The sequence below is a fragment of the Temnothorax curvispinosus genome, unplaced genomic scaffold, assembly GCF_003070985.1.
Source record: "Temnothorax curvispinosus isolate PA1 unplaced genomic scaffold, ASM307098v1 QBEX01014425.1, whole genome shotgun sequence".
Lineage (NCBI taxonomy): Eukaryota > Metazoa > Arthropoda > Insecta > Hymenoptera > Formicidae > Temnothorax > Temnothorax curvispinosus.
In genome coordinates this window covers 114154-126653 of record NW_020224205.1, presented here as the reverse complement: position 1 = coordinate 126653, position 12500 = coordinate 114154, and the positions used below count along the sequence as shown (strand labels likewise).

At 36.9% G+C, this 12500-nt stretch overlaps 1 protein-coding gene across 1 annotated transcript in view; it reads right to left on the bottom strand.

Moving 5' to 3' along the window:
- Positions 1–10374, bottom strand: part of LOC112464668 (52 kDa repressor of the inhibitor of the protein kinase-like) — a 28460-nt gene extending 18086 nt beyond the window's left edge. The window contains exons 1-5 of the mRNA XM_025031805.1: positions 10248–10374; positions 9911–10087; positions 9665–9760; positions 9461–9535; positions 8761–8972 (exon numbers count right to left, since the gene is read on the bottom strand). Coding sequence (XP_024887573.1) covers positions 8761–8972; positions 9461–9535; positions 9665–9760; positions 9911–10087; positions 10248–10345 — 658 coding nt within the window. The 5' untranslated portion in view covers positions 10346–10374. The remainder of the gene's footprint in view (positions 1–8760; positions 8973–9460; positions 9536–9664; positions 9761–9910; positions 10088–10247) is intronic.
- Positions 10375–12500: the final 2126 nt, after the last annotated feature.

The window sequence follows — 12500 nt, the reverse complement described above, 5'->3', positions numbered from 1 at the left end:
TCTTGGTTTTTTCTTGTTTGCTATCTTGATGAAAAATCTTGCGAGTAGGCTCGGCTGACACCGACGTTATTCGATGCATCTCTTCAAGGAATTCATCAATGGACTTACTATTAATTGCAGCCGCTGTTTCCTTCAATGACCGGCTCCCGATACCACTAATCAATAGATGTATGGCATCTTTTTCCGGTAAATTTAAATTTTTTATTAGCACCAACTTGTCCATTGCATAGTCTTGAAACTGTTCTTTTTGGTAATTCCATTTTCTTGCTTCCACTTTTTGCATCGCGACGTAAAACAAAATCTCACGTTTAACACGGCGTATGATGGCTTCTTTAAATATCTGCCACGATTCAATTAACGTCGTTACGTTAAGATCAAACCATCTTTTGGCATTTTTAACTAGTTTACTCAAAGCTGCCAAAAGTAACATGTCTTCTGAAACTGCGTGGATTTGAGCGATTCTTTCTCCAGTTTGAATCCATATTTCCACATTGTCTTCGTCGATTCCAGCAAACTCTGGAATTTGGGCGGACAACATTTTAACTGCGTGCGCTGTAGCCACCGAGGAAATCGGCTGGCGACGCGTAACTGAAACACCGGAATCCGCACGCACAACATTGTCTTCATTTGACACATTACGCACTCTATTTTGAGAGTCCTCGCGAGACAAGTTCATCAATTCTAGCATTTGTTGCATCATCACTTGACTTTGACGCTGCTGTTCCTGTTGTATTCGTGCTTGCTCTCGTTGATATTTTTGTCGTTCTCGCGACTCCTGTTGTTGACCTCGCATTTGCTCTTGTTGGATACGCATTTGTTCTCGCTGAAATTCTTGCTGGACCCGCATTTGTTCTCGTTGATTCTCTTGCTGGATACACATTTGTTCTGTCATCCATGTACAGACTTGTGTGAGATCAGATGATCCTGTTGGTGCAGCGCTTTTTGATTGCACTGCCTTGTTTTTAGCGACTGAATGCGTTTCTACTTTTTGCTCTATAAGATCAGTCGAGCCATGTCTTTCCAAATGAGACATGATCATTTTATACAACGTGACCCATCACTCGGAGGATTTAGCCCATATTTCCGGGCTTCTTCGTGAAGCTCACCAATGGCCATATCTTGCAGTCGTTGTCGCTCCATAATTTTCTTGAACACCGACAACTAAACTTCCGTGACGAAAGACAAATATCCGAACACACCAATACTGTCCGATAATGTTTGAACACACTCAGAATGGCGGCAACACAGCACCACGCTAAATGGCGGGAGACTGCTCGAGAACGTTCGACCACACTAAGATGGCGGTAGAACGCCACCCAAAATGGCGGGGAAACTGTTCGAGAATGTTCCAGACGTAGCACACCAATAAATGTTTAAGGCGTTACACATCTTTCCGAATTTCTCACTCACGAAAAATATGTCTATTTGTAGCGTGGCGGACCAATCTCTGGTCACCGATCCACAATACCTATTTTTTAATGTTCCTTAACGTCGTTACGACGGGAAAATGTCTCTCACTTGAATATCGCGATTACGATAACGGTCGTTGACCCGATATTTTCCACGGGATAACTGGCCGGAAATACCGTACCCGAATATCGACTACAGCCTTGCACGCTGTACTTATTACTCGTCCAAGCAAAAGAATGAGGACAGAAGGAAAAAGGGAAATCGGTAGCAAGCCGAATCGTTCCACGATAATGGCGGCACACGATGAATATCCCACTTCTGAACTGTAATAATTATGCTTTTGTTGACGCACCGATTTTTAACGGTACTGACCGCGAGTTAGTTTCACGGGGAGGTGTCAGGAATGGATGTAAGATAGGTAAGAGACAATAATTCTTTATATATGTGGAAAGGGTAATTTATTCCACGTGAGATGCAACAAGACGTCTACTCAGTCCGACGCCTGTGCAACGACTGACTCGTCTTCTTCGCTCTCCGCCAATCCGGGCGCTTCTTCATGCGCAGAGCGCTACGGCGCATATCAGTATCTCAAGCGACCAATCATATTCTTACAGCCTACTCAAGCACGGCGCGACATTAATCTTACATAAAGCAATCGGCAATCATTTTGTCTGTGTTTAGATATAATACTTTAAAATCGCCTCTCTCTATTTCATCTATTACAAAGTGGTATTTTAAGTTAACGTGTCGAGTTCTCTTAGATGAACTGGCATTATTTAACCATTGAATCGCAGCTTGGTTATCGCTATATACATTAATCGGCGTACTAAATTATTCCTCACATTTCAATTCTCTTAGTATATTTCGTATCCACATCGTGTCCTTAACTACTTCAGCTATTGCACACAGTTCTACTTCGCATGTAGAGTTCCCTACAGTTTGCTGTTTGTTACATCGCCACGATATAAGCGAATTACCTATAAAAATAGCTCCTCCTGAAAAAGACTTTTCTTTCTCACCGTTACCCCAGCTTGCATCCGAATATGCTTTTAGTGTTCCGAACTCTTTATCATATGATAGCTGTTTATATATAGTTCCGCTCAAATAGCGCAAAACTCTTTTACCTATAGAATAATGTCGTTTTTCAGGACAATGGTTGTATTGTAATAGGTAAGACGTTACATAAGCTATATCTAGCCTTGTTCAGTTAGCTAAATTTCTCCAATTCAGTTAGCTAATAATTCTCCAATTAATTCTTGATATGTGTTAATATCATATTCTTCTTTTAACTCATCAGATATCCTATCTTCTCCCGGTACAATTGGCGTATTTACGCACCCTCAGAAAAGATTTCTAATAACGAGACAAAAAGTATTCTTGACATGTTTAATCTCATCACAATCTGAAGTAGTATAAAAATAAAACAATATTGAGATTAAATCAATAATTTCTATTCTCTTTTCTCGAATAAAATAAGATTGACTCAATAATCTTGAGGCAAGAATAACATATATAAATTTAAGCTTATATATTCTTGCGTTTAGATTAAGCTTCACGCGTGAAATATTTTTTCTAGGAGTTAAATTAGCTGTTTGGGTAACATATGCGACGGCTTTGGCCCAAAAATACAATGGTAGATTAGCTTCATATAATAACGTACGCACGCGTTCAAGGAGTACTCGGTTTTCTCTTTCTACTTTCCCATTACTTTCTGGGTTGTATGGAACAGTTTTTTAATGTTCTATACCTGCTCTATTAGTATACTCTTTAAATTCGGTACCATTATCGGTACAAATCCGTTTTATTTTCTTACCTAATATATACTCGTATCTCTCTTTGAAAATCTTAAACTTAATAAACGCTTCATTTTTGTGTTTCAAAAAATAAGTAAAATACTACTATAGTCATCGATTATTAATAATATATACCGCGTCCCCCCCAATGATTCTACTGGCATAGGCCCACAAATGTCCATATGCAATAGCTCTAACGGTTGAGTACTTTGATCGTACGGCACTGGTTTATGGGGTTTCCTGGATAGCTTGCAAGTTTGACATGCATCGCATGTAACATGTTTATGTTGCTACTTACTCCTATCGCAATATTTTTCTTTGCCAATCTCTGCATGTATTCATTGTTTATGTGACCCAGTCTACGGTGCCATAAATCATCGATATTTCCTGTAAATTTTTCTTGAGCCGTCGTATTAACAATACTATTACCTGCTCCAGCGCTGTAACATTCATAATCATTATTAGCACCTGACCATGGAGTCATGTTAATTACGAAATGATCATTCACTCGCTCTCCTACCGCGATGATTTCACTACTATCCTTTTTACTAATTTTTACTTCGTGATCTATAAAGTTAACCTCTAATTCATGGTCCATTAACTTCATTACAAACCGCAAATTATTGCGCAAATTAGGAACATATACAACATCGTGCATTATTACATAATTTGGTATATCTTTATCATTTCGCACTTTAAGTTTTATAGAGCCTATTTCTTTTGACCTTATGACATTTTGTCGACCGGCTAAATAAACTTTATTATTAATCGATTTAAACGTTACAAAATTCTTCTTATCATTAGTCATATGCGACGTACAACCACTGTCTATAATCCAATTGTTATATTTAAGTTTCGGACATGTATTAACGTTAAAGGTCTGAAAATTAACGGCATCTACCTTTTCCGCTCTCTTACAGTTGTTACCTTTACTATCGTTCATGTGTTTACCACGATTTTTGGGGGTTTGACCTTGTCTGTCTTTCCGATGGTAACAGTCTTTCGCCACGTGACCCAACTTCCCACAAACAAAGCATTTCTTCTTATTGTTGTATTTTTTCTTACGATCACGTGCCATGTACGCTTTCTCCTGACTTTTTCCTACATTTTTTTTCTATAGGTCCCTTTCTTTCTCCTTGAGGATTTCCTGGCCGGACTTCGTCTAACCTCTTTTCCCTCTGAGTTTTTAGGATCTCACGGGTTTGACTGAATCAGTGATGAAGTCCCTTGACGACGTTGTAAACCAGTTGACGATTGGATACGTGTAAACCGGCTGCATTGCATTTTACCGCTAATCCTCGTGCACGGCTTATGTACTCGCTGACCGTTTCGTCATCTGTCATTCTGATGTTCCGGAATTCCTCTCCAGCATCAATCGCTCGGTCTTCCGCTGGTCCCGTGTACGCGTCGAGTATTGATTTCCATAATTGTTTAGCACTATATACGGTAGCAAACTGCAATACTTGTTCGTCACTTAACGATAGTCGTATGCACGCTACGGCGTCAGCATTTTTCTCGTCCCATTCTGCTTGCTCTCTCTTCATATCGTCTCCTACTGGCCTATCATTGTTTATGGCACTCAGCAGTCTTTTTAACTGCAAGACGGATTCCATTTTAACTCACCAATGGAAATAATTGTCTCCCCTCAGCAACGGGATTGTGGGCAAGGCCGTTTTGTCCGCCATTGCTCGTTCACTCACGTTCCTCGTACGTTGTCTTTTCTTAGCCTCGTTTCGATAAACTGGGATTGCTTTTTACAACCATGCTCTGCTACCAATTGTTGGAGGTCGAAATAAACTTGCGGCTACTATTAATTATAGTTTAATGACAAACGTAAAAACAAAGGTATAAATGGTGAAGTGTGCGACTGAGTATCTTAGCGCGTGCGGTACCCAGGACGAGTCTCGTCTATCTGAGGTATATATGGTGAGCGTCTCGAAGCCCTACGCCTTACATGAGTACCAACGCCGTATAACTAAACTTTGTGTTGACTCTCGCATGACCAATATGAACATAGAAGTAAGTGTATCTAGATCGGTTTGTTACCATACGGACTACCTTCCACTTACCGTTACTGCAATTGTACGTGCACTGTGATATTACAGATTTAAATAATAAATCAAATAAATAAATAAAGGGCAACGAGCCGTAACAGGATGACAGTGTTAATATATTCAGTGTAATAATACAAAAATAGTTACAAATGTTTCCGTTTTAATATCGAACCATCCTCAGTGTTCAAATTATATACGCAAAGAGAAGTATTCCCGAGAACATTATTACATAAAACGAACGCATAGAAGTAGAACGAAAGTCGTAATATTACGCGCAAACTCCTTTAATTCCATCGGACGGAGAAGACGAAATTGTCGAATGTAATACGCTGTAATCAGATATAACCGTTAGGGCGTTTTGACAATAAAAATTCAGCTGTAATACGTACAATGCTCTTCGATGGGAAATTCGTAGTTCGACATTCTTGATTACGTTGTATTTTGCTGTGAGTACTTAGTGGCTAGTTATGTTCGGATGCGTGTTTCGGTAATTGCGTGTAAGAAGTAGTCGTGCGGGCGGGAGAACGTTAATCGCGTGATTTACTTCATTCTCGCGATCGGCCCAGTGCCGTCGTGATTGCGTATTATTATTGCTCGCGGTAATTCCGCATAAATTTCCTCGCGTTCGTTCCCGTATATCGCGCTATGCCGAGTACCTCGGCGTATCATTCGTCGCGTTCGAAAGTCACGGGAGACAAGGTGCCGAATTCGATCAGAATGATTTGCGTTGACTTTAGTTATTACGTGCGTTAGATTAAGTCCGTATATTCGCGTTAGTTATAAGATTTCGCGTCTTTTAGCGTTATTGCGTTGCGTACGGTCCTCATTACGTTGAGCCGCGGCTTACACCACAATTCCACTGGCGTTAGGCTTAAGATAATTGGCGACAGAATTCTCGTGCGACTCTATACGTGGCGTTCACGCGCTTCGAGCGTGACGTACCGTCCTCTCGCGATCTTTCCTGCGAGACCAGATTTTCTATTTCCGGGATTATTTCGTGTTTACTGTCGATGTTCCATATTAATTATGAGTTTCATCCTACTGTATTTCTCTGATCTAATCGCAACGCATTCTGCGCGTTTACTATACGATAACGGAATACTCCGTTCATTTCTGACGTCCGCGCTATCATTATTTTTGTTGTTTTATTTCTGATGCTCGCGCGATTAATTATTTGATTTGTTTGATTGACTGAAGCCGAATCGGCATGTATTATTTCACCCGCGAATTACGAAAGAATAAATGTTACTTTTGATTTGTTAATCGCTCGAGTTTCGTGGCCTTAATTATGGTGTGTCACTCCACCGGATGTCGCGCTGCCCTTTATCACCCCCGCCCCAGCCCTTAGGTCGAGCTAGCCGATTCCTCGCACGTCCGCACGTTTCGTCTCGCGTCTCGTCTCGGTTTTCTTTCGCGATTTTGCGGACGCAAATTCACGCGTCTGGCGCCCAACAGCAAAATCGTTTCGCGAAGTGTCACCTGAATCGTCGGAGAGGCCTGTCACCTTTCTCTCCGTTTCCCCTTTTGATCCGGCACACGTCCCGGCGCAGTCCGGGAGTGCAAAAAGCCGCGACAATATATAGGTATATACAAAATACAGATAAATTTTAATAATTTGTATAGCAATTGTACAAATGTGCCATATTACTTCTTCGTGTTATACACGAGTTGTATAACACAAATCAATAAATTATTTATGCTATCAATATTTAAACGATCACAAAAGGAAATATCAAGGAAATATTAAGAAAATTATATAATAAAACTTGTAACTTAATTTTATCTCATTCTTTTTATTCACAATGACAACTATGTATATGTATATTAGGTATATGCATATGTGACAAATGTATAAACTGTCAAGTTACATGATTTCTGCAATGATAATTGCAATAACAAAGTAAACGAAATGAAAGAACTAATAAAAGAACTAATAAAAGTTAAATCTGTTACATACTCTTTTCAAAAGCGGATAAAAAGTATGTAAATAAGTTGATGACTCGTGGTGGCAATATTCTGTGGAAAAAAAAATAAATAAAAATTATGAAATAATAAAAAATAAACAAAACGTACAAAGACTTAATTATATAAATAATACAATAATATATATGTAAATATCATGCAAATTAAAGAATAGTACAACAAAATAAAAAATAATAAAAAGTGCATAAGATGTAAAAAGAATGTTAAATATAGTTTAACCCTTAAATGCCACACCTCTCAAGAATCTCGTAAGTTCACTGAGGGGTCTAAAAGACCCCAGCCAGAAAAATGTCTCCTTACTCATTGATTTTTTTATCTTTAGTTATGACAATTTTTTTCAATGTTGTTCAAGGTCTAGAGAAGAGTATAAAATGCTAATATTGTTCAAATTTCAATTTCGATATAGTATAAAAAATTAAGTAAACTGAGTACTGCAAGTGTACACACGGGTAGGTCAATCACTCAACTGTCATCAATGGGAGCATGAGCTCCATTTTTGGCAAGAACATTTGAAAACATCTCATTCTAAACGGTCTGGGGTCCGCTGGACCCCACTGGTCATTTAAGGGTTAAGTAAAAGATAGTGTGTATAGAAATGCGAATAGTGAAAAAAAGTAGCTAAAAGAGAATCATAGATAGCTTACACCAACCAAACACATAGTAAATCTTCTTCTTCCTTTATAATGGCACCTAGCCTCATCGGGACTAATGCGGCCAGATAAAAAAAACACATATTAATATATTTAATGTAAGTTAACAAAGTCAGTTCCAAGCATACATATATAAAATAGAAATTTTATTGACAAATATTAATACATAAAAATAAAAGAATGTCATACTAAATAAAGTTAAAAGTATACAATAATAAAAATATGCAATTTGTGTAAAACATAACAAAATGTCTTGACTCCTAATATTCTTATACCTAAAATATATTTATTAATTTCTTGTGTCCAACTCAATCATTAGTCCGTACTTCAGTTACTCGATCCACCTCAGTACGAACCAAAGAAAGAGTGGAAAAAAAGTAACTTAATATTTACAGTTAAAACTTTAATATTTAATACTTATAACACTGTATGTAACTATGAAATCTATTTATTATAAACATAGCATGCAAACAGAAAATAAAGATTAAGAAAATTATAAGTTGTTATTACCATGACCATAAACTGTTATAACATAAACACGTGAAAGTATATGCTTGCATCTATGCACAAAATGCAATGACGTTCTAATAGTGGCAATTGGCAATGAATTTAACTTTACAGCTAACACATAAAAAATTTTATCATTTATACCAGGTTTAATTTGCCACGTTTGTGTAAACTTATGTAGACTGCGTATGGCAAGTAATGCTAATTCTTTTTGAAGTTCTTTATAACATCGCAGACTTAGAAAGTATATACCTAAAGCAAATTGTTTAAATTCGGAACTATACCGCCTTCCACGTTTGCTTTTAATTTGCGCATCAATTTGGGCAGGTAACAATAGTGCGAAAGTCGGAGAAAAATACTTACAGCCTAATTGACGTAGAATCTCATGGTCCTTAAGCTTCTCTTTTTCTGTTTTTTTCTTTCTTATAGTTAAAATCTTCACTTTCTTCTGAAGCCGTCTGTTTCTTTCGTCCAGTGTTTTTACTCTCCCTTGTAATCGTACAATGCATTGTTGCAATTTTTTCTTCCGCGGACTTTCTTCTCTTCTTATTGAGCGTGTGCTGCTGGACGTGCTCCTATACATAACATATACATATATTATAGCAAAAAACAGATAGTAAAATTCTAGAAAGAAAGTTGAAGTATTAATTACAATTTTAGAAATGCCAATAACAAAAAAATATAAAAATAAAATAAACCAAATATTTATTATAAAATCTTGAAAAACTTATATTTGAATATTATAATTAAATAGAGATGGTATTGATAAACTTATTTATTTAAAATTATGTTATATATGCATGTATTCCTTATATGTATATGCAGACATGTTAAAATAAGACAATTGTTTTTATAAATACAATTACTCTCACGTAATATTATTTATGTCTTGTTATATTAAATGCAGAATGCAATTTTTAAAAGAAAAAAAAACATAAAATGGAATGTAATAAGTTGTAAGTTTAAATCAAAATCTACAGACTGATTATAAAAAACTGTATAAAAGAAATAATATATTATAAAAATACATATGTATGTATATAATGTAAATACAAATACGTACGGCTTAGCAATATGGACATTTTTATCACATTTTGGCATCTGCTCTGTAGGCGGGAATGATTTCGACTGTAAGTCACTGAAACATACCATTTTAGTGTAATATTACTTTTCATTGCTAAATAAAAAATGTCTAAAAAAAGTTAATTATAAGAACAAAATACTATCTATAATAGAAAGATAAATACATTTTCAGATATTTAAGTACCTATTTGTTTCCTCTTGTTGTAAAATATAAAGATTTTCTTTTTCAGGTAGCTCTTCATTCATCTTTTCATTTGCTGATGTTGTAATACATGCATTGCTATAAATTATATGCAATATCATTAATTAATGTGTATATTATCAAAAATATTGTTTGATATTGTTTAATATACAATATACTATTGAATATAAAAAACCACATTATTTAAAATAGAAAAGATTATACATTATAAGATGTGTATGGGCTTACTTTCTTCCAAAAAATTTTGTTGGTACAGCATCTGGTTGAAGATGAGCTCTACTCTTACTTATCTTGTACCACTTTTCTTCAAAATGTAAGAGGCACAATCGGTAATTGCGATGGCCATATTCTGCACCCATTGCTTCCAAATCTAATCTTTCATAAGCACGTATCCATTGCAACCATCTGTAAATATTATTCATGTAAAGAAATATTGTAATAATATATACATATGCATGCACATAATAATATACATACATTTAGAAATATCAAAATAGTATTTTATATGTAAATTTATACTTGTTTTAAAAAATAATAATTAATAAATGAAATAAAATCATTATACCTTTCATGTTCCTTTGGAAACCGAAAAAAATGTCGTTTTTCCACAATATTTTTATTGCATTCCCGAACAACACACCACGCGCTTGATTGATGGGCCATTTTTTCTTCCAAATTTTCCCTCAAGATTTCTTTACGAATACCTGCAACAAAGCTAAGACCAAAGTGCTTTTCTTTTATAAGAGAATCGAGAATCTGTACAATTTTTGTACAGATTAACTATTCTCCGTAAGGAAAATAATTTGTTCTCGGTTTTCTTGCACCGTTTACTAAACACCTGTACACTATTCACTGAGGACTTATTACTTCACCACTTTATCACTTTATTATTTCTCGCATCAGATCACATCAGATGTCCGTTGCCGCCACTTTCTACTGAACGGCCATTTAAATGTCCTGCATGGAGCATCTCAACGGTGCTGACAGAGAGCGAAAATACAGAGAGGAAGTGAGCAGAAGTGAGACAGAATATCAGTGCTCTGATTGGTTACATACCTCGCACGCGCATGTGCAGTTCATTTTCATCCACGCTGAAATCGGGAGAGTTGCGCTACTGTATATACTGTGATATACGTGTGTAAAACAACTGAGAGAATCACATACTACTTGCACATTTATAGAATGGAAACCCTTTCGATTTATGTACGAGTTTGCATCTTCAGAGGGAGCTCGGATTTTAATATGTGTCCCGTCAATAGCTCCGATTACATTGGGAAAGCCGCATGATCTTTCGAATTGTTCCATTACATTTACAGCAACCTGATCTTTCGGCCATGTAATAAATCGAGGTGCAACATAACGGAGAGCATACGTAACACGTTTCAATGCTCGAAAAGCAGTTGCTTTGCCTACTCCAAATTTCGTTGCTATAGATATGAAACAATGACGTACATATCATATAGATTAAATAATGTGACAGTTTTTATTGTAATATATATTTTCCCATGTGGTAAATATCCCGTTTAGAGGACCCACTTCCGATGACCTTGAATTTGACATATATTGTCAAAGACACCCTCCCGAGTAACATGCAAGTGATTTTAGTGGGGGTCGTTTTTTATTAAAAAGTTATTAACAAAAAAAATTTGGAAAATATAGCAGTTATTTTGAATATTAGAAGGCATAAACAACTAATATTACGTTTTTTTTTTCTAAAGCAGAGAATACTTTATTTCGCGAGAAAGTCGCTGCTTTACCAAAACACAACATTTAAAGCAATAAATTTTTTTGTTAATAACTTTTTAATCAAAAGCGATCCCTGACTAAAATCACTTGCATGTTACTCGGGAGGGTGTCCTTGACAATATATGTCAAATTCAAGGTCATCGGAAGTGGGTCCCCTAAACGGGATATTTACCCAAAAAACTTTTTCCTACATTATTTTTTAAAATAAATATTTATCAAGAGACACGGTAGTGTCTCGCGCCAAGTACACGCGGAGCGAGACCGACCGTGACTCTTTTACGCGACGCGACGGGTTGCGAGTACCCGAGATGTTGAGATCTCGATAACGAGTGAACGGATCAAGTTCTAAGTAGGCTTGATCGATAGCTTGGGGTCCAATTAGGGGGGGGGGGGGGTTCTCTTATAATATTCCGCTACGTGCCCTACGAGCGGAGATATTGCGACGCAAAGTCCAAATAGGAAAATTTATTTTTAAGATACTCCTCCTCCTCCTAACGCCGCGATATATCTATCAGAGAAACGTCACTTTCACTTTTTCGCCGCTGGCGGCGCAGGTATCGCCAGTTTCGATATCGCGCGCGTATTTCGAAATTAGGTCGATAGACTTATCGGTCAGGAGGAAGATTTCTATTTAGGTAAATTAGATATACAGGGTGCTCCTGAATTCTTGGTACTTTTTTCATATTTAGATAGAGCGAGCCAAACTGAGTCGAAAAGTCATGTACTATTTTGCAATTTTCGCAATAGTTGACGAGTTATTAATGATTAAAAATCGCCGTATTAGCCCGCCCTCCGCCAAATCCTAGCGCGCGGCGAGTTGCGGCCGCCCCGCGGTCGGCGCGCGGGCAGTTGTTTATTACAAGCGGCGAGGATTTCGCACGAGCGGCGCGTAACGCCGGGCCCCTGTCCTAAGCGATGATAGTTTCTCTCCTTTTTTTAAATAGAAATAAAATTTTCTAACAACATAGAACATTTTTTTGTGCGTACGTATGTACATACGTGTGTACATGCATACAGGAAAATATCAATTGTGCTGCTTAAAAAAGCGATTACTCAATTTACTTTTTTTTTT